The 19,477-nt window shown below is 45.3% G+C and overlaps 1 protein-coding gene across 2 annotated transcripts in view; it reads left to right on the top strand.

Moving 5' to 3' along the window:
* The window catches only part of SIM1 (SIM bHLH transcription factor 1), an 81,723-nt gene that overhangs the window by 1,800 nt on the left and 60,446 nt on the right, over positions 1–19,477 (top strand). The window contains exons 3-9 of one of the 2 annotated variants that reach the window (XM_002746862.5): positions 9,129–9,211; positions 12,527–12,616; positions 13,536–13,644; positions 13,785–13,870; positions 14,536–14,735; positions 14,960–15,066; positions 15,753–15,900. In XM_002746862.5, coding sequence (XP_002746908.1) covers positions 9,129–9,211; positions 12,527–12,616; positions 13,536–13,644; positions 13,785–13,870; positions 14,536–14,735; positions 14,960–15,066; positions 15,753–15,900 — 823 coding nt within the window. Of the gene's footprint in view, positions 1–9,128; positions 9,212–12,526; positions 12,621–13,535; positions 13,645–13,784; positions 13,871–14,535; positions 14,736–14,959; positions 15,067–15,752; positions 15,901–19,477 lie in introns of both variants that reach the window. The other variant, XM_054254288.2, reaches the window with a different exon arrangement.

The following is a 19,477-nucleotide window of genomic DNA, read 5'->3' as shown; positions in this document are numbered from 1 at the left end:
TCTTCAGTTCATCAGATATGTTTGGTTGGGAAGCAGCCCAACAGTCCTTTTGTCAACACTTCAGATACTAGGCTCAATTGAAAGTACTACTAATCCAAACATGACTTTCTTTTTTACTCCTCTTTTAGAATTGTGTCCAGTAGAAAGCAGGAGCACTGCCAAATTCTGTATTTTCTTCAGGTGTAGGTAGACTCATGTACCTGGAGCTAGCTAAACCGGATAATAATTTCTGTATATGTCTGAAATTTGGCAAATGAGTAACAGGCTCATCTGTGAACAAGTATGCCTGAATTTTTTCAGTCTCTTAAATAAATTCTAAGCAAACTTATTCTGAGTTTTCAAGACATTCACAGATTATGCAACTAACTCTGGAGGTTGATGATTTGCAACTCTGGGCTTGATATTATCTGTAAGATAATTGGCTAGTCCCAGAATACATAAGATTGGATTAAGATGGCTAGCCCGCTTAGAAAATATCTTCTGGGTGGCAGGTTGGCAAACAGATTCTGAGAAAATTGTCTTATAAGGCCTAGAAGTTAGAATAGCTGAGCTAGTGACATGATTTAAAACTTGTACTTAGATTATCAAGATTCACCTTGTGAGGACAAAACAGCTTTCATAGAACACTGTCCTGTATAAAACCATTTATAGTTACTAGAAAAGGACACATTTCTATTTGCCCATCTTTTCCTTTACTTGCACTTAAATAATAAAAACAGATTAAAAATGTTTTTGAAATGTCTGGGGGAAAGGGATTCAGAAGTGTAAAAGAAGGATTACTAAACAAGCAAACAAACAAAAATTCAAGAGAAAGAATTCTGTTTATTTACAATCGAGAATTTCTGATTTGACCCCTGGAAGTTTTCGTTGTTGATTTTAGATGTTTGGAGTTTGTGGTTTTCCATTAAATAAATGGATGGGCAGGAAACAGTCATTATTGGGTTCGGAGTTTCACTTTGCTTGATCATGACATAAAAGTTATTATCTAAGTCAAAAGCCTGCAAAACATGCTCCAAGCTAAAGGAAAACTTTCAAATTATAGTTCAGTTCTACCTTCAAACTACAAGTGATGTTTTAGTCATTCCCTTCTAAAGCTGTTCCTTGAACAGTTCTCCTCTGACCCTGGAAACCGCGGGAAAAAAAGAAATCAAAGCCTAAAGTATCAGAAAAGTTGAAAAGAAAAAAAATAAATAAATAAATAAAAGAAGAAGGAAAAGGAAGGGAAACTTAAATACTAAAAACTACATTTCCCATTCAAATTGTGCTGAGGATTGTTGATGGGATAATTACCATTATACCACACTGCCTTCTATTTAAAAAAGAGATCTCGTTGTCTTTTATACTGTCAGCGCCTACTTTATAAAAATAAAGCTATTGCGAACTCCGCTGGCCGCACTGTTCCTAACAGGATTATTAGCAGTGATTTGTCAGCTCCTGCGGTCTCAGTGGGCTCCCTTTCTGCGTGATTTCCAGCCGGTCTCGTCAATTATCGGTGCCGATGTCGCTCGCTGTTTGATCAGAAGCAGCATATGGTGCTGCTTGTGGGACTGCGAGTAATCGCGGGAGGAGAATAGCTGGGCGGTGTTCTGGGGCGGAGAGCGAGCGGGCCGGGAGAGCTCGGGGAGTCGCCCAGCCAGCGACGCTAGTCGTCTTGGTGCAGACCCGGGGCAGGCGCAGCTGGGAAGATATCGGGTTGTTTTGTTTTCGTTTTTAAAAGAGCGAGCTTTTTTTTTTTTTTTTTTTTTTTTTTTTTGTTTTGTTTTGTTTAAGTGCTAACTCTAGACATTATAAATCGCGCTGTAAATAAATAGGAACAAAAAGTAAAACTCTCACAGCCAACCTCTCGTTATTTTTAAAGACAGCGCTGAGGAAGGCTCCGGCTGGAGTCCCCTTGGTGGCCAGGACGGTCCCCTCTGGCTACTTTAACAGCGACTGTGCTTTCTGCAGCCCCCTCACCTTACTCCCGAACCCCTCCTTTCTCTCCCTTCTGTGTGTGAGTGTGAGTTTATGGGGAGGAGAGGGTGGACGATGTTTGAACTCTGGGCACATCATTTATTTCTCCAGCTACTGTTAAGCTCGTAACTCACCCTCAGCCTCCACCCAGTGAGCTAGACTGGGTCATCAGAACAGCTGGCTCCTAGGGATGAGGTTTTAATTTTGATGGTGGACGAGTCTCAAAAACCCCAAACCCAAACACAGCTCTTTAAAATATTAAAGAACAACAACAACAAAACCACAACAGCTTTCAAAGAAATAAAATAGTCACAATCGCAGGACCAGGGACAACCTGCAGGGGGTGCCAAATTTGGGTTCAGTGTTGACCGAAGGCAGAGAGCGGACAAGATTGGGGTCCAAGGCAGTTGGGAAAACTGATCACTTTACATTGATGTAATTTTTTCTAGTGGTGTTAGATGGAATTTGTTGGAAGATGAAATTCATGTTTACATCTGTCTTGAAGCCATCCTAGCACATAGTAGGTCCTCAATACAATTTTAAGGTTGGGATAAAGATAGCTATAAATGTCCTATCACAGGTAATATGTGGATTTTATAAGTTATATAATCTAATTATTAATCTGATGACATAGATTTAGGTATGAAAATACCATAAAGCTTTGGTTTTGGTCATATATTTCATCTGTAATACACCAAAATGCCAAAGGGCTATAAGTTAAATGAACAAACAAAAATCATTGCGTAATTATATTTGAAAAAATAAATATCCTTAAATACAGGCAATTCCCGTCCGAATACACTTTTTTCTTCTCCCAAGGTCTAGTAGCTTACTTGCCTGGGGGCAAGTTTCAGCTTTTATATGCCTGAGTAGATGAAATTGAACTGTTTAGGTGAAAATAAGGGGGAGTGGTAGGAGAACAGAGAAATGGGATATGGGTACCAGGAATAATTAAGAAAAAAGCATTAGATTGGAGATTTCAGAGGAAAAAAAGAAAATTAGGAAAGCTAACTGAGAAATCACTAACACTTCATATCTCCCAATTAGTGACATATTCTATTCCAAAGTAGCCTTGCAAAGAAAAAGTTGAGGCACATAGAAATGTAAAAATCTTTGAAGTTATCAAAGTCAGAAGGACAGGATCTAAAAAAAAAAAAAAAATAGCATGACTTAATTTTTGTGCAAAATAGGACAAATTCAACTAGAAAGATATATTTGTATCCAGCTATAAATAAATTTTGGCTGGGGGTGCAGTGGCTTGCATAATAAACCTTGAAAAGATGAGATATATTTCCTTATATATAGCTATTCAGAATCTTGGTAACATCACATTGCCATTTCATTGACAACATGTTTTGGAAAAATAAAAATAATTGCAGAGTTGAAATAAGTAACTGCTCAGGAAAGATCGTCTCTACAACAGACAAGGATGATTCAACACACTTCCACAGACGGTTTCTATAATATGCACCTCAAGATTGAAATCCTTAATGGTGTTATAATTTTTTGAGGCAGAATACTGAAAAAGAAAAAGAGGCCCCATTTCCCACGTGGGTCAGTGATTTAAGGCTGTTTTTCTTGCTTCTTGGGGAAATGATTGAGCATTAGGTTTCCATGTTTATTTTCTTACAGAAGTTTTTCTCATTTAAAGGCCTTTAAACACTGTTTACTGCTCCATGCTGGTTTTCTGTGTTTAATTCCAGTTTTGATGTTGACTTAAAATGTGGAGTGCAGAACTAAACTCCGTACAGAGCATTTGCAAGGCAGATTTATGTGCTAAATCAATAAAAAGGAATACTTTTTTATTTAAAGGGAGAGATCGCTAATAAAACAAACAACAACAACAAAAACAACAGGTATTATAAGCTATGGTGGGATGCTTTCAAGTAGGGTACAATTACCCATCTGATGATAAAACGGGGCTGAATTTCTCGAGGACAAATCTAATTTCTCGGGGAGTTGTTTTCCAGTTCTGGGGAATCTTGGCAGCTTGCAGCTTTTACAGACCTAAGTGTAGACAGAATGTGAACCCATAGATTCTCGTCGCATTCTCCGTCCCAGGTATTTATCTGGAAAATAAGGTTTGTACCTGGCTAACACCTAACGATTTTAATGGGCCACCCATTGCCAGTCTTTGATTCCTGACATTTTAAAATTTTGTGAAGGAAGGGGAATCTCAATTATTTAGGAATAGTCCTGCTACTCTAAAAGTGCTAAAACAGTGTCCATGGCAAAGTAAACTTCCTTCCACAGGTAGCCCCACCGAATAGTCGGCTCCTGAGCCTTGCCACTCGGCTTCGGTGGCGCAGGAACGACAGAGGACAGTTCTGTCGAGGCCCCCGTCGCGCCTCCCGCACCGTCCGAAGCACTCAGCCAGCCAGGTCTGAGCGGTGTGTCCCATCTTCTGTCCGCAGTGGCCCCAGCCAAGGGCCTAGCTTGTGGCCTCAGTACGAATCTCCTCACTCCCCAGGCCAGCCCAGGTGCCGCCCCCTGCTCGGCTCAGAGGTCCCGCCAGTGCAGGTGTGTGCCCGCCGCGCCTCCTGCCTTCCCCGCCACTGCTCCCTAAGAACAAGCGGTGGTCAAAACCGTAGCTTGAGGTCTGTCTGTTTGGGCCGTTCCAGGGAAGGCAGCTTAAATGCCGCCTTCCGAGTCCCTGCGCCAAGTTGAACTGAAGTGGGATTCGCCTGCGCCTTCGGGCTCGGCGCTCCAGCGCCGGCCTCTAGGGAGGTGACATCGACAAAGATGGGCCGCATTCGAAGACCCGGAGTCCCAGGGCGACAACGATTGACGTTTTTCGGCCGCCACGCCGGACTGTCTCATAAACAACCCAGTTTTAGTCTAGACCTGGCCGAAACCCGCCCTCCCTGTGTTTCTGCAGTCTTTTCGCGGCGGGCTCCAGCTCTGGCAGCCAGGTTGGCCAGCAGGCTCGACCCTTACGAGAAGCCCAAACTAAGCCCAAACTCGGAGGCCGGAGCTCAACGAAGGCGCAGAGAGAGAGAAAGAGAGAGAGGTGGGGGTCAGCGCTGTGACCTTCATCGCTACCCCACATTTACAGTAGCATTAGTAGATTCCCCGGACAGGGCCGCAGAGTCTCTGGCCCGGGAGCGGCAGGCAGGAGAGGTCAGGTCCCTTGCTGAGGCAGGCACACACTGTGGAGTCCAGGATGCTGCGTGGAAAAAGTCCTGGCCCCTCGCGCTCGCTAATGCCCTCGGGTCAATTACTCCGGCACCTTGGTAGGAGAGGGCGGCAGGCAGCGTGGGCCGCAGCGCCGGAGGTGGGGTCGGGTGCTCCTTCTTGCGTGAAGCGGCCTCCTGCCAGTGAGGCTCCAGGAACTTGGTTCGGGCTGGTAGCACCCATTTAACGTCCGGTCCCTTTTATTCTCCGAAGAGCCGGGCAGCGGAGTCGCCCGGAGCCTGAACACGAAGGCCACTGGACGCCTCAGCGGGGGGACGGCTTGGACAGTATGCATTTAGCGAGGATGCGCAGGACCTGCAGTATACATGGGATTTGGAGTTTTCAGGATTATCCCCTGGGCCAGACTCTCCTACATACTCTCAAGGGACACCCAATTGGTTGAGACAAACTGTTCAGGGACTGCAGTGGCCTCGGCCTCGAAGGGCTTTTCCCTCCTCAGTCACCAAGTCGTGGTCAGGTCGTGGAACAGCGCCTCCTCCCCACTCTCCCGTTTCCTAAAAGGGACATCAATTCGTTGGGGAGGTGAAGGTTCCCGGGAAGGACTGCAAGGAGGATACATTTCTATTGAGATGTAGTGTTTATTTATTAAAAGAAAGAAAAATTTTAAAAGAACAGTAGAACACTCTCTTCTCTTCCCCCTCTTCCTTTCTGAGTGAAGGCGGGTGATGATGCCGGGTCTGTAATCTATATTTTGTCAAGGGTATGAAATTCATTCCGAAGGAAAAGCTCTATCAATTTATTTTTGCTGCTTGCAATAACACAGCTGGATGATGCTTTGAGCTCACGCTAGACTGGGGCTCATCATTCATTCGCCAAGGACGGGCCTAAATGGTGCCTATGGGATTAGGTCAATTTTAGTGGATCTACTTCGCCTCATTTGGTTACTAATTGGTTTCTTGTTTTATAAATCGAAATCTCATTTTCAGGAAATTACAAAACCCGTGTAGTCAGTCCATTGAGGTAATCCTTGGGTCAGGGGGTATTTAAATGGAAATGGCTCAACCGAGCAAGGAGGGTAAAGCAACAGTGAAACTTGCCTGGGTTTCACATGAAATGTGAGCTAGCCCTTTAGATCCATAATAGACACATCCCTTCTAATGCTACTTATGTAAATATGATAAACCAGACTTTAAGGGAAGAGGGGGGCCTGGGAGAAGCAAAATTTATCAGCTAAGGTTAATGTGGCATATCTTGGAAATCTTCCAAAATAGATTCTGTTTTCCTTTGTCTTCGGCCACTTTAGCTCAGGAAAATCCTTTTGTCTAAAACCCGATTTAGTTATCGCCTCCCTCACAGAGCTCCTTTTCTCCTTTGCAAAACCCCGTTCCCTCGGCCTCACCGAATTACAAGAGAATCTTTAGATCTTGTTCCCACTGTAATCCCGCCGCAAAGGGAGCTGGTTTCCTCCTCATTTTAAACAGACAATCAAAGGATTTGCGAATTTTCTGCGGTAGGTCAAGTGCAGAAACGAAATCTCAGCTTACCCCCTCGCCAACTGAAATTGGGTGTGCCAGCGTGCGTCACCGAAGGCAGGAGGCGAGGGGGTCCAGGAAGAAGGTCTTCAGCCTACTTCGAGACTTTAGGGAAGGGGGACACTTTACTAGGACTTGGGAGGTGCTCTCGATATTAGATCGGGAAAGCCCGGCAGGTAGACAAGGGTAGCCAGTCCTTTATAAAACATTAACCCAGACACACCGTGACATTTTGACTGGGAACAGAAAGAGTAGGCAACGCTCCGTGAAAGCAAAAGGTTCTTTAAAAGATGGTGGGGGTGGGGCAGGAGAGGGCGAGGGAGGCCTCTGTTAACCTGCGCCAGTCGGGCTGTTTATTAACCTGTGGGGAAGTCTTCTTTTCCCTCTTAGGCGCATAGTAATGAGGCCGAAACCCAAAACAACAAACAGCCTTGGTTGGCTTCAGGAGTTCCGAACCAGTATTTAACCTGAGCCCAGCCAGGGGGATTTTCAGATCATTCTGGTTGGGAGGCCGCTTCGGGTGTCTTCTGGCCGCTTTGAGAGACCCTCACATTTTTAGGTTAAAGACATTTTGTTGGCCTTAAGTTCAGGCTTCGCACCTTTCTGGGAGCCGCGCGAGACCTGTCCTCATTCGCAACGCAGCCTGCAGCCTCCGCCCGCTCTGGGCTCTCCCGAGTGCCCTGGCTCTTTGCCCCAGCCAAGCTTTGGGGTTTCAGGCCTCCGTGGGCCCCAGAGCGCCCAAGGGCCAACGTCGCCGGCGCCCTCGGCTTTCCCAACAGGGTCCTTTCCCCTTTCCCCTGTGCGACCACCGCAACCAATCCCTCATGTCACTCCTTCTGAGTGGGTATGTCTGAGCCGGGATTTTAAAAGAAAAGAGCATATCGTGACAGAAACCAAGGAGAATAGGTTGGCTGAGACGGGAAGAGCAATACATGTGAGAAGTCGAAGGGGTGTGTACAGGTGACTGTGACTGGGCCCTCCCAGAATGTCCAGGAGGACCCCAGGGACCAGGGCAGCGGAGTCACTCCGGGGAGGAAAGCTGGGGCGGGCTAAAGAGTCGGGAGGAGTTGACCGGGAGCCAGAGAGGCAGACGAGTCCCGAGTGCGGGCGGGGAGCATCAGTGTTTGCAGAGTGGTGGGGAAATCGTTAGATTTATTTAGATGAGCAAACACCCAGAAAGACCGGATTTGAGCTTAAGGGGCGCTCACGGTTCCTCGTTGCCAAGGCTTTGATCGCTTGCTTAGGAAGCAGCTCCTAGCCAACACCTTTTAAAAATCCAACTCCATGTTTTATTTTGAAAGATCTGCACCAACCTCATATTACAAGGCGAGTGTTTATCATTGTGTACTTCTTGGTGATTTGCCCCTTAAAGCAGTGAATCACCTTTCTGAGGGGTGGGAGAGGTCATGTTAAACTTTATTTAATGGTGTAAGAATAAGAGGATTTAACTACCTGGTTAAAATAATTTTAGCAGCAGCACTATTAAAAATATATTACCCATAAATAGCTTAACACAGGTCTTCGGAAGCTTTTCTGCCTTTTTTCTTTTCCTTCCTCAAAAGAACATTTTAGCAGTCTCCATATTAAATTTTTAGAAATAAGCCACAAGAGTCCTGAGCTTTATATATTTTAGCCATTACCAGAGAAAGTTTGCGGCAAAGCCTCCAAAGATCTTAAGGCGAAAACATCAAGGAGAGAAAGAGACGGTCTTTGTTAATAGAATACAGTACCTGTAAAGTAGAAAAGTTGAATGAGCCTCAATTAGAGATGAGAACGAAAATATTGCAAAAAGGTTGTTTTAGCACCCCAAAGTAATTGACTTCTGAAAAAGCCCATGTGGGTTTTGGTGGGGGGCAGGGGGATGGGGCAGGAGTTGTGTGTAAGGCAGGGGTCTAGGAGGGGAAAAAAATAGGAAGAAGGGTTGAGCAGGGATGCTGGTAAAAGTCAGGCTGTAAATCAGCCGCCAGGGAACTGATTTTTCCGATGGGGATTAAAGTCAGAGGCCAAGGGGAGGAGAATCGTTAGAAGCCCCGCAGCCAATCAGAAAGCCCGCCAGGGACCCTTTGGACCTGGCCAGTCTTCTCAGGTCTCTGCGGGCTGGCAGTGGCATTCGCTGGGTGTCGGGACCAGTTCGACCTCGGGAAAAGGATGACAATGAAACTTTGGGCGAGAAGCAGAGTGCCCTCACCCCCGTAAACACACTAGTGAACCTACAGGAAAGTTATGTTATCAGTGGGGTGTAGTTGGAGCTTGGGCCACTTGGAGTCCTGCCAGGGAGCCCTAGGCATGGGCCAGCCCTCCCTGAAAATCTAGGTCTGGTTCCGGAAAGGAAATCTAACCTCTACTGAGCAGCAGAAGGCCGACTGAAATACACACATTCCCATCCCCCGCTGTCCACGTTGAGAGGGCTCCCCTATGGTATCCAGCCAAAGGGCCGGCGCTCGGATAATACAAACTGCCTGCCAGATCTAGGTTCAGTGGCTACAGGATGTTTCTGTGTCTCCACAGGGCTTGGCGAGGCGTGGGGCCACTCGAGTCGGACCAGCCCCCTGGACAACGTTGGCCGAGAACTGGGCTCCCATCTGCTCCAGGTACAGGCCCAGGTCTTCCGGCGGCGCATAAGCTTTGAGGGTCTGAGTGCCTGGCCCTGAGTTGGACTTTTAGTTTCTCGGAAAAAATAAAGGGGGATCTGGACTTCACGTGGACCTCTCAGAGCCCAATAGCTGCTACAAAGTAAAATTTTAGCTTTTGCAGATGATGCCTTAAGAGGTTGAGAGGGAGGCAAGGTGACAAGCCATACATGGGGTTTGGTAGGTAGCCCAGTCAGGCCCCATCAGGGCGACCTAACTGAGAGAGGGGGCACCACTTGTCTCCATTGGGCTGAGGAAACTGGAACACCCCAGATCAGGCAGAAGAGGCAGGGTCACATCCCAAATGAAGGATTTACAAAGGAAACAACAGGAATCTGGTAGAAAGACCTGTCAGTGCTTTAAGCCCACACCTTTCCCATTCAGCTGCATCTGCAACTGATTTTGTCTCCCTGTAGTGTCTGGGTTCCCTCTTCTCTTCCTATTTCCCTTCATGCCAGCCCAGGCTGGGTGCAGGCCCTTGCTTAAGCACAACCCCCCGGCCCCCAGATGATGAGTTTGACCAATTCAAGGCTTCCCATTACCTTGTGGTTTGTAGTGCTCACAGTTTTTAATTGCTCTTTGGCTGCATAAGTTATAGAACAAGTATTTTAAATTGCAAAACCCCAGTGGCATTTTTAGATTTTGCACTTGTCCCCAACTCTGCACCATCATTAGTATTATTATTCAAGTCCACTGGGAGCTACTCTCCTAGGAGCCTTGAACCTAAGCAGCATTTGGGGAATTGAAGCCAGTTTTCCCTGTGGACTGGCATGAGTGGCATCTCTTGACAGGAGCTTCTGTTCCTATCACTATCCTATACCTCTCTCCTTCCCAGACACCAAGGAGATTTTAGTTTCACAGAACAAAGAAAGGGCTTGGGCAAGCATTGTCTCACTGACGTGGCCGCCACACCTTTGATTTTATCTAGAAAGGCATTTAACTCAAAAACATCTTCTATCAGATTTCCCTGTATCCTTCCCCCAATCTTTTCATATTCCCAACTAATTTTCCTCAGAAACATAAACAAAAAACAAAACCCAAAGTTTCCCTGAGCCTTTCTAGCTCTTGCCAATTTATTTCCTCTTCTTCACCCTACATTACTGTCTGGACTGACTTACATTCCCAGTTTCAATGGCCCACCTTCTCCCCATTCACTCCCACATCCCTGCAGTCTGGCATATCTCCCACCCATCATGCTCTTCACAGGCTCCACCACATTTTCATAGCAAGAATTAGATGCGCATCTCTTATCCTAAAGGAGCTCACTCATTCTACAAATTTGGGAGGAGCAATTGCATGCCAGATGGAGAGCCCTGCTCTCATGAAATTTACATTCTAAGGAGAACAGCTTTACAAGCCCACACAGGGGCATTGTATAGTGTACCAGGTGGGATAGGTGCCATGGAGAAAAATAAGGAGGAGAGGAAGGAAGAGTGGTACCTTTTAACATAAGAGATGGTTGGAGAGGGCGTCACTGAGAAGGTAACACTGGTACTAAGACCTGAAGGAGGTGACACTGATGATTTAATATTCTCTCCTTCCCTCAGTTTCTAAAATAGCACTGTTGCCCAGATTCTTCTCTATCTGCCTGCTCCCTTTTGATTTCCCCACCACTGCTTGGCCTGCAAATGCTGTAATTTCCGCAGGGTTCTAGCTCTATTTCTCCTGTCACAGGTTCGAGGCCAAATGGGTAATCTCAGCCAACAACAGCCTCTCAACTCCTTTCTTCACATGAACCCAACTGGTTTCTCCAGTCTAGACTCTCTTCCTGAGCTCCAGATTTTTGTTTTCTACTGAGAACTGGACACATCTAAATGGAAATCTGCCTACACCTGAAGTTTAGCATCTCCAAGACAAGAATGCACTATCTCCCTCCCCCAGAATTCTACTCATACAAAATTTCACTAAATCTTGGTTAATGATGTCACCTTCTACTGAGTGCCTTCACTGAAACCTTGACATTAACCTCTCTCTATCACCAATTAAGTCCACATCCAGAACCATTTCTGAATTAGATTCTCCCCTTTTTAAATGCCCCTTGTGACTACCTTATTTCAGGCTTGACCATCTCTGCTGCAACTGCCTTCTCTGATATCCTCTTCTGCTCTCCTTCCTCCTGTAGATCACTGTCTACATTCTGCCAAACAAAATAAAATTAAATGAAGGCCACATCTAAGCATGCTCTTCTCCTGCTTGGAAACCTCTGTTAGAACTCAAGTGCTTACAGAGCAACTCCAGGTTTCTCAAACTGACATTTCAAGCTCCAAAATCTATCACAGGTGTAGCTCCTCAGTCCTGTCTCTGGTACACTAAACTCATCATCTCAGAATACCCTAGATTGGCACTATCCCCAGACCCAGACTTTGCCACTTCATTCCTTCCATCTAGAATGCTCTTTCTTCCTCCTCCATTTCAAGCTTCCTGTTCAAGGTTCTGCTCAAACATCAGCTCCTCTAAGGCCTGATTGTCCCCCAGGCCTCTGGTCACTCAGGATCTGGGCCCCCTGCCTATTCAGCACTGTCTGTTTAGCTGTGTGGTCATTATAACTGTCCTCAGGCCAGTTGCCCCTGCTGGTCTGACAACTCTTGTCTCTGCCTGGACTGAGGCCTTATTCATAGAGATAGAGACAGTGAAAGTCTTAAGACTTTCCTTCTTGGAGAGCCTGTGAGTTTGATGTATCAATGGAAACATACACACACATACACACTATAGCACTACTCTATGGACTTGCTCCTTGCAAAGCTTCTCATCTTCTAGACCCCCTTCTCCTGGACTCTTTCCAGAGTCACTGGCCAGCTTTCTTCTGTCTACAAACTTTAGACTGCCAGCCCTTCCATGTTGACCGAGTAGTGCATACTGCACTGCTATTCCCAAACCCTGATATTACTCTTTCCATTCATTACAGAGCAGGTAGGCTGTGATTTTTCACCACCAGAACTGTGTGTGTGTGTGTGAGAGAGAGAGAGAGAGTTTGTGTTTGTGTTTTATGAATATATTTTTTCTGTTAATTTAAGTGGATCCGGAGTCTTAGAGGGCACTAGCCTTGTCCGCCACTTACTCTGGATCTCTCCCATTGGGCTGCATGCCCTAGATGCCTACAAATTTAGAATGAACAAAAGGGGCGTATGTGGCTAGTTTTCTATGCCATTTCCTGCCAACTCTGCTCCATTCCATCTCTCTACACTTTTGGTTAAAGTCTCTAATTTCTGTCCTCCTGCTCCCATTTCTCCAGATGGCCCAGAGGGCTCTCTATTCTCTCTATTTCTGCCTCCCCAGACCTTGGATGGCTTCATCTTCGTGGTGGCCCCAGATGGGAAGATCATGTACATTTCAGAGACAGCCTCAGTCCACTTGGGTCTTTCTCAGGTAGGTGAGTGGTTCACATTCCCCACTTGCAGTGTTTACAGTCAGAGCTGGAAGCAGGGGTAGGGGGCTGGGTTGGAGGTTGAGTGTGCTTCTTTAAACCTTTTATATCCACATTTCTGGTGCTGGAAATCTCATAGTTGGCAGGAATACTCTTAAAAGGGTCTGGATCTCTCCATTTCTCAACTTCTCTTCTCCTTTACCTTCCACTCTAGGCCCAAACAATGGCTTCTTTTTTGAGTCCCTACCATAAGCCAGACAACATGAGAGGAGGTTACATATTTATTTCATGATGTCTTTATCAGAACTTTATCAGATCTATCCACATCAATATTAGATAGATCAACGAGACAGAAAATTAACAAGGATATCCAGGACTTGAACTCAGATCCGGAACAAGTAAACTTAATAAACATTTATAGAGCTCTCCACTTTAAATACATAAAATATACATTATTGTCAGTACCACATCGCACCTACTCATAGGTTTAAATGAAATATTAATCGGCCATTATTAAGCACAATTATTGGCATAAAAGAGGTTTTCAATACCCATTTTTAGAATAAAGGAGCATTCCCATTCTCTCTCCCTCTTTTTCTTCCTCTCCTTTACTCCTTTTTTTTCTTTCTTTCTTTCCTTCTCTCAAAAAAAAAAAAAAAAAAACAACTTTGCCAGGGAGCTGTTGCTGCTACTACTGTCATTATCATCATCATTATCACTGCTATTATTATATAGACAAGAAGCAGAATCTTAGATGGGCTGTAAAAGATAGCAAGAAGCAGAGCTGGAATTAGAACTCAGGGCCGATTCCAGAATTCTGGCTGCTGCCCTCACGGTCCTGCAGTTCCCCTGGCCTAATCTGTCAGTCCCTTCACCGGGCATTCCACCGCCACTGGGGCGGCCACATCCTCCTCTTTACAGGTAGAGCTGACCGGAAACAGCATTTATGAATACATTCACCCGGCAGACCACGACGAGATGACGGCGGTGCTCACCGCCCATCAGCCCTACCACTCTCACTTCGTGCAGGGTAAGGTAGACAAGTGCCTGGGACGCTCAGGCCCCTCGCAGTCTGCTTGTGGTTTTCCCCCAATTAGTCGTGGCAGAGACGCGCGCCTCCACGCCGCCAATATCACATGTTCTGAGCTTCCCTCCGTTCCTCTTTCCCAGAGTATGAGATAGAGCGCTCCTTCTTCCTGAGGATGAAGTGCGTCTTGGCCAAGCGTAATGCCGGCCTCACCTGCGGCGGCTACAAGGTGCCTAGCTGGAAGATCCGCGCCGGGTGCAGTCAGAGGGCGCAGAAAGCGAGGCGCCGCGCGGAGTAGGAAGAATGTCCCCTCCCCCTGGCCTTCCCTTGAGGGAGCCCCCAGCTTGTGGCCGAGGAGCCCGCGCCAGGACGCTCCAGGAGGGCCACGGAAATTTGTGAACACCTGGGGACTACGCTTAAAGACAAAGTCTGACTGGGTCCCAATACTGGGTGGCCGCGGGGAATATGAATTTGTGAGCCGTAGAGATGGGTCTTTAGGGTCCCTAAGGCCTCTGAAGGGGAGGGTAACTTTGGTGGATTCCTAAGAGTTTACGCATAGAGTCACATGAGAGGTTAGAAACCAGAGCTTTAGTTCGAAGTTATGCGTCACACGTGAATGTCGTTGAACGTCTTTAGCAGGTTTCAGGGTCCTACTTCGGAAGCGTTAGTGTTGGTGGGGCCAGGCCTCTGCATTTTTAAACACTCCTAGGTGAGTTCAGTGTGACTTTACTAAGACCCCTTGAAGCACCAATAACTTTGGATCCCTTAGTGCATGGGCTTGGTCCGCAGAGCGCTTGTGGCTGAGTGGAGTTTCAACAAGTTTCAACCCCTTCTCCACCTTTTGGGGGCTCTTCTCGACTGTGGCTGAGTCTCCCTTTCTCTCCCCTGCCTCAGGTTATCCACTGCAGCGGCTACTTGAAGATCCGCCAGTACAGCCTGGACATGTCACCCTTCGACGGCTGCTACCAAAACGTGGGCCTGGTGGCCGTGGGCCACTCGCTGCCTCCCAGCGCCGTCACGGAGATCAAGCTACACAGCAATATGTTTATGTTCCGCGCCAGCCTGGACATGAAGCTCATCTTTCTGGACTCCAGGTGGGTGGGCAGGGCCGGATGAGGCCTCCCCTAGCCTGAGGGATGCCCTGCTTAGTGACTGAGAGCTTTCTATTTAAACTATGAGCCCATTTTGCAGATGAGGCGACTTAACCGGCCCTGGAAAGTGAGGACGGACACCTAGGTCTCAGACGGCTATCGAGGGTGGTGGGGGGCATCCCTGCACCCCCCGCCTGCACTCATCCCGCTGGAATTGCTCTCCGCAGGGTGGCGGAGCTGACAGGGTACGAACCTCAGGACCTGATTGAGAAGACCCTGTATCACCATGTGCACGGATGCGACACCTTCCACCTGCGCTGCGCGCACCACTTACGTAAGGCGCCACGCTGACCCGTACCCAGCCAACCTTGGCGCGTCCCCTGGTTAGGGGTGGGGGAGCCGGGATTTAAGTCCCTCGTTAGAGGACAGGTGGCAGCCCAGCTAGCCCGGTGGTGGTGGCGGTGAGGGTCTGCTCCGACACTAGGCTCACCTAAATTCTCTGACATCCGCGGACCGCTAATACAGGCGGATAAAGCGTTTCTAGGAGAAATCCCCCAGAAGGTATAGTATTCTCCTATTGGTATTTTTTTCCCCCATCTGCGAACCACACTAAAAATGAACAAAAACCAGGGCTGGCGCTCACGTGTAGTGACTCGCCTGGCTTTTGATACAGCTTTGTTTTGAGCATCAACTCCCGGGCAGGGAACGTGAGCGCCAGAGTTCATCTGCCCAGAGCCTTACTTACACGGTTAGAAAAGCGAATCTGGAGGAAATCTCAACTCTGTGTTCCCCCCTTTGTTAATGGTGAAGACATCTGGCCACCCCGGTATCATCCCTGTGAGGGTGCCGGAGGGTTCCATGCAATTTAACAGAACAATCAATTCCTGTCATCTCTCCCTCCTGCCTGGTGCAGTTATTAGAGCCCACAGGGGGCCCTCAATTCTCACCACTAGGGATTGCATTTGGGACCAGTCTCGGGCAGGCTGGTTCACCACCATCTGCCTCCTGTCTCCCCATCAGTGCTGGTGAAGGGACAGGTGACCACCAAATACTACAGGTTTCTGGCGAAACACGGCGGCTGGGTTTGGGTACAGAGCTACGCGACCATCGTGCACAACAGCCGCTCCTCCAGGCCACACTGTATCGTCAGCGTCAACTATGTCCTCACGTGAGTGCAACACTGAGACACCTTCACCCACTCCAGGCGATCCTGGTCTCTGCGAGAGTGTGGGTGGTGGCAGGGCCGGGTTAGACAAGGCTGGGGCCAAGAGAAATGCCAGTTTGACCCTCGAATGCTGGCTGCGCTAAGAGGAGGCAGGTCGAACACTCATCTTTTTAAAGAGGCTTTCTTCGTTATATTCTGGAGAAAGATTTAGGAGCTTTTCCACCACAGTCCATATTTGCTTTCTTCTCTTTCTTTTTCTCCCTTAACCTTTTAAGCGAACTCTGCATTAAATAAAACTTAATGCGGCAGAAAGAAAGAGAGGAGAGAGAGAGAGAGAGAGAGAGGGAGGGAGGGAGGGAGGGAGGGAGGGAGGGAGGGAGAGAGAGAGAGAAGGAGAGAGAGAGAGAGAGAGAGAGAGAGGGCGGGGGTGGGGGAGGATCCGACGTACGGAGGCATTTATGGTTAACAAACAGGACATCTGTTTCATTTTTTCTAATCTGGGGTTTGAAGTTCTTAATTTTATCCAGAGTCTCCAATCAAAGTTAAGAGTTCTGAGAGAGTGGTTTCCCCCCGAAACCACAAAGGGGGCTTAAGTGATCCTCCCGGTTGGGAGGATCTGACTTTAACTCGCAGAAAGCAAAGGGACCCGAGCGAACTCTGCAAGTTTTGGCCGGCGCCCAGGCCCCGCGCGGAGTGTAATCGCTTCACTGAGTGAGGAGCTGAGCTCCGGTTAACACCTGTGGGCGCGACTGACAGGGAGGCTGCAGAGGCCTGCATTTGAGCCTTATTCTTTCTAGAAACAATAATCGTTTCTGGTTGCCAGTGTGGCCCTGCAGGCTGATCACGTGGCCTGGTGTGTGGCTGGTGAAGAAAGCACGTTCTGTATAATGTTTCTGAAAGTCGAATTGCTTAGGTTTGAAGACTTTGTGAAGAACTCTTGTGTGTGCAGATGTCACTCCCACCTCCCCACCTTTTTTTTTTTTTTTTTTTTTTTTTTTTGGTAGAGGTTGAAATTCTTGTGATTTTAGGGGATCTCATGGATTGTTTACTTTGGAAGCTAGAAGCGTTGACACACCAGGCACTTAGTAGAATGCTATTTAGACATTAGGAAGTTGGCTAAGGGGTGCTATTTGGAATCAGACTGTACTATAGGTGATGAGGACTAGATTCATTTCGCGTTGTTTTAAATTGCCAAATTAAAAATGTAGTAGTTGGAAATATTGTGCTTGGCAGTAAGACTCTTTATTCCGTGTCTTGTTTAATAAGTAAATTTAATTCAATAGACTTAGAAAACGAATTTGGCTTAGATGAGGATTCAACATTCAAGAATAGTAGCTGGCAATTAAGAATAATCTTTTAATTTTTTATCTTAGAAAACAGTGTTAACATATAATTTTTATAATAGCAAAAAGGCTGTGTATTTTAATACAGAACAGATAACAATATTTTGGATTTCATGAAACAGAACCATCAACTTTATGAATATAGTTCTTCATATTATTAAAATAAATGCAAGAGAAAATGGCAAGGCATAATTCACAAAATAAGCCACTCTGTGAAGCAGTAGTATTAGAGGATGAAAAATTATGTCTGCTTACCATGGAAAGGAAACGGACATTCTTTAAGAAGGTGCTTTGTATGTCTGAGACATCACAAGCATTACACATACACCCTGTTCTCTGGTGGGTGCCTGTGGTTAGTAATCATTTTTTATCAAACAGCAGGGTATATAGTCACACAGACCCATATAAATGATCTGAATGCAAGTTAGACCTCCCAATGGGTAAACTTAATTTATGTTTGAAGTCATTTTGAAATATTCTGTTTTGGTTTTCAGTAGATAAGTGTACATTTTTTCTTCTGTTGATTCTGTCATTCTTGCCTTTACATACTCCTTCAGAACTGCAGGATTAGACGAACAACTTTATATCAAATTAAAAAAAGATGTAATGGGGATAAATAAATGATTAATAGAAGGAAAAAGAGCCTGGTGCCCATTGTTAAAAGATTTTATACCTCTGAATGAAAATGTAAATAAACTCACAGAAGCATGTATACACAGCACACAGATAAAAAGCTGAAATTGACTACCTTTTTATGAGTCTCAGCTTCAATTTCTGGTACAAAAAGTCTTAGGACAATTTTTATAGCTGCAAATGTGGAAATTGCTTTAGATGAAATGTCATCAAGTGGCTCTGTGTGTGTTGACAGGATTTTCATAATGAACAGGTTGCAGTTTGTTTGATGTCCATATCACACATCTGGCTGGAAGTTACTAATTTACATTGTCTTAGCAAATTAAATAGATGACTATTGATTCTCCATGGTTGTAGTGAACTACCACATACTTTTGTTTTTAGGGCTACTTCCCTATGAAGCCTGAGGATAACAAGTGAATTCTTTCCAAATACACCACCTCAAACAATGTACTTAAAACCACAAGCTCTCAAATAGTTTGACATGCCAGATGTTTTCCAAATTTAAACATTTTCATAGCATACATTTTAAAGGGATTTTCATGTCATGAAAGTAGAGATTTTAAATAACCATTGGTCAAATGAGGTTGTGATGTTTTGGTGGAGGCAATATTCATAAGCTCATTGATTTTCTAATTTCCTGATTTATTGCTGAAGTTAAAATATGTCTAGAAAAATAAGTTATTATTTATCTAACAAAGGCAACAATGAATAGACTTATTTAGTAACCTTGTTTTAATAAGCAGTTACAACAGGGACTATAAGAAAACTCAATGGTTTTAGAGGCAGGTGGTATATGTGCTGGTGCTTTTTACTTGCTTTTGTACGCCCACCATATGTTCTGAAAATCCAGAGGGGAAAGTGAGAAGATAGTGTGATGAAATTCTGAAAATTCCTTTAGTTTTTCTGGGTCTCTGAGGTTCAGTGAAGCTTCTACAGTTCTTCATTAAACCCTCACTCCAAAACAAAACAAAACAAGACACTCATCAGTTCATGATTTTCTGTAAGACACATATACCTTGTTAGCTTTACTTTACACATTTAAAAAAGATTTTTCTTATGAGTGTCCTCAAGCTTTGAAATAAGTGTTAAGTATGACAGACCCTGCTCTCTGGTTATTTTCAAGATGGTAGGTGAATGGAACTAGTGTCTAGTAACAAGGATGTTGGGGAAAGTCCAGAATATCTGGAGAGTAAAAAGAAAGTATACTGTTTAAAGACCTAGGTGATTTTTTTCTTGAATTCATATTTTCTTGAGTTTGTTTAATTAGTATTATTAATTATTCATAGCCAGTTCAGATGGAAAACTTTAGTTTTTAATGTAAAGAAAATTGAAAATGTGGAACACCTAATAAACTATGAAAAATAATTTCTAAGAAAATTAAGAGTATTGGTTCTATTTATGTTTTTAGACTACATACATTTTTAAAATAAGAAATATTCTGCCACTTTTAAAGATAACCCAATGAAATATAAAATTTCTATTTTAAGATATTTTAAAATATAAACATTGCAAATATAAAAGCTAAAAAAGAAGTAAATGAATATTCACATTCACATCATCTACATCCAACAGCTGCTAATATTTTCCTGTATTTGCTTTAT

Source organism: Callithrix jacchus, chromosome 4 (genome assembly GCF_049354715.1).
Source record: "Callithrix jacchus isolate 240 chromosome 4, calJac240_pri, whole genome shotgun sequence".
NCBI lineage: Eukaryota > Metazoa > Chordata > Mammalia > Primates > Cebidae > Callithrix > Callithrix jacchus.
The sequence above is the reverse complement of the archived record's forward strand: the minus strand, read 5'-3'. Positions and strand labels throughout refer to the sequence as shown.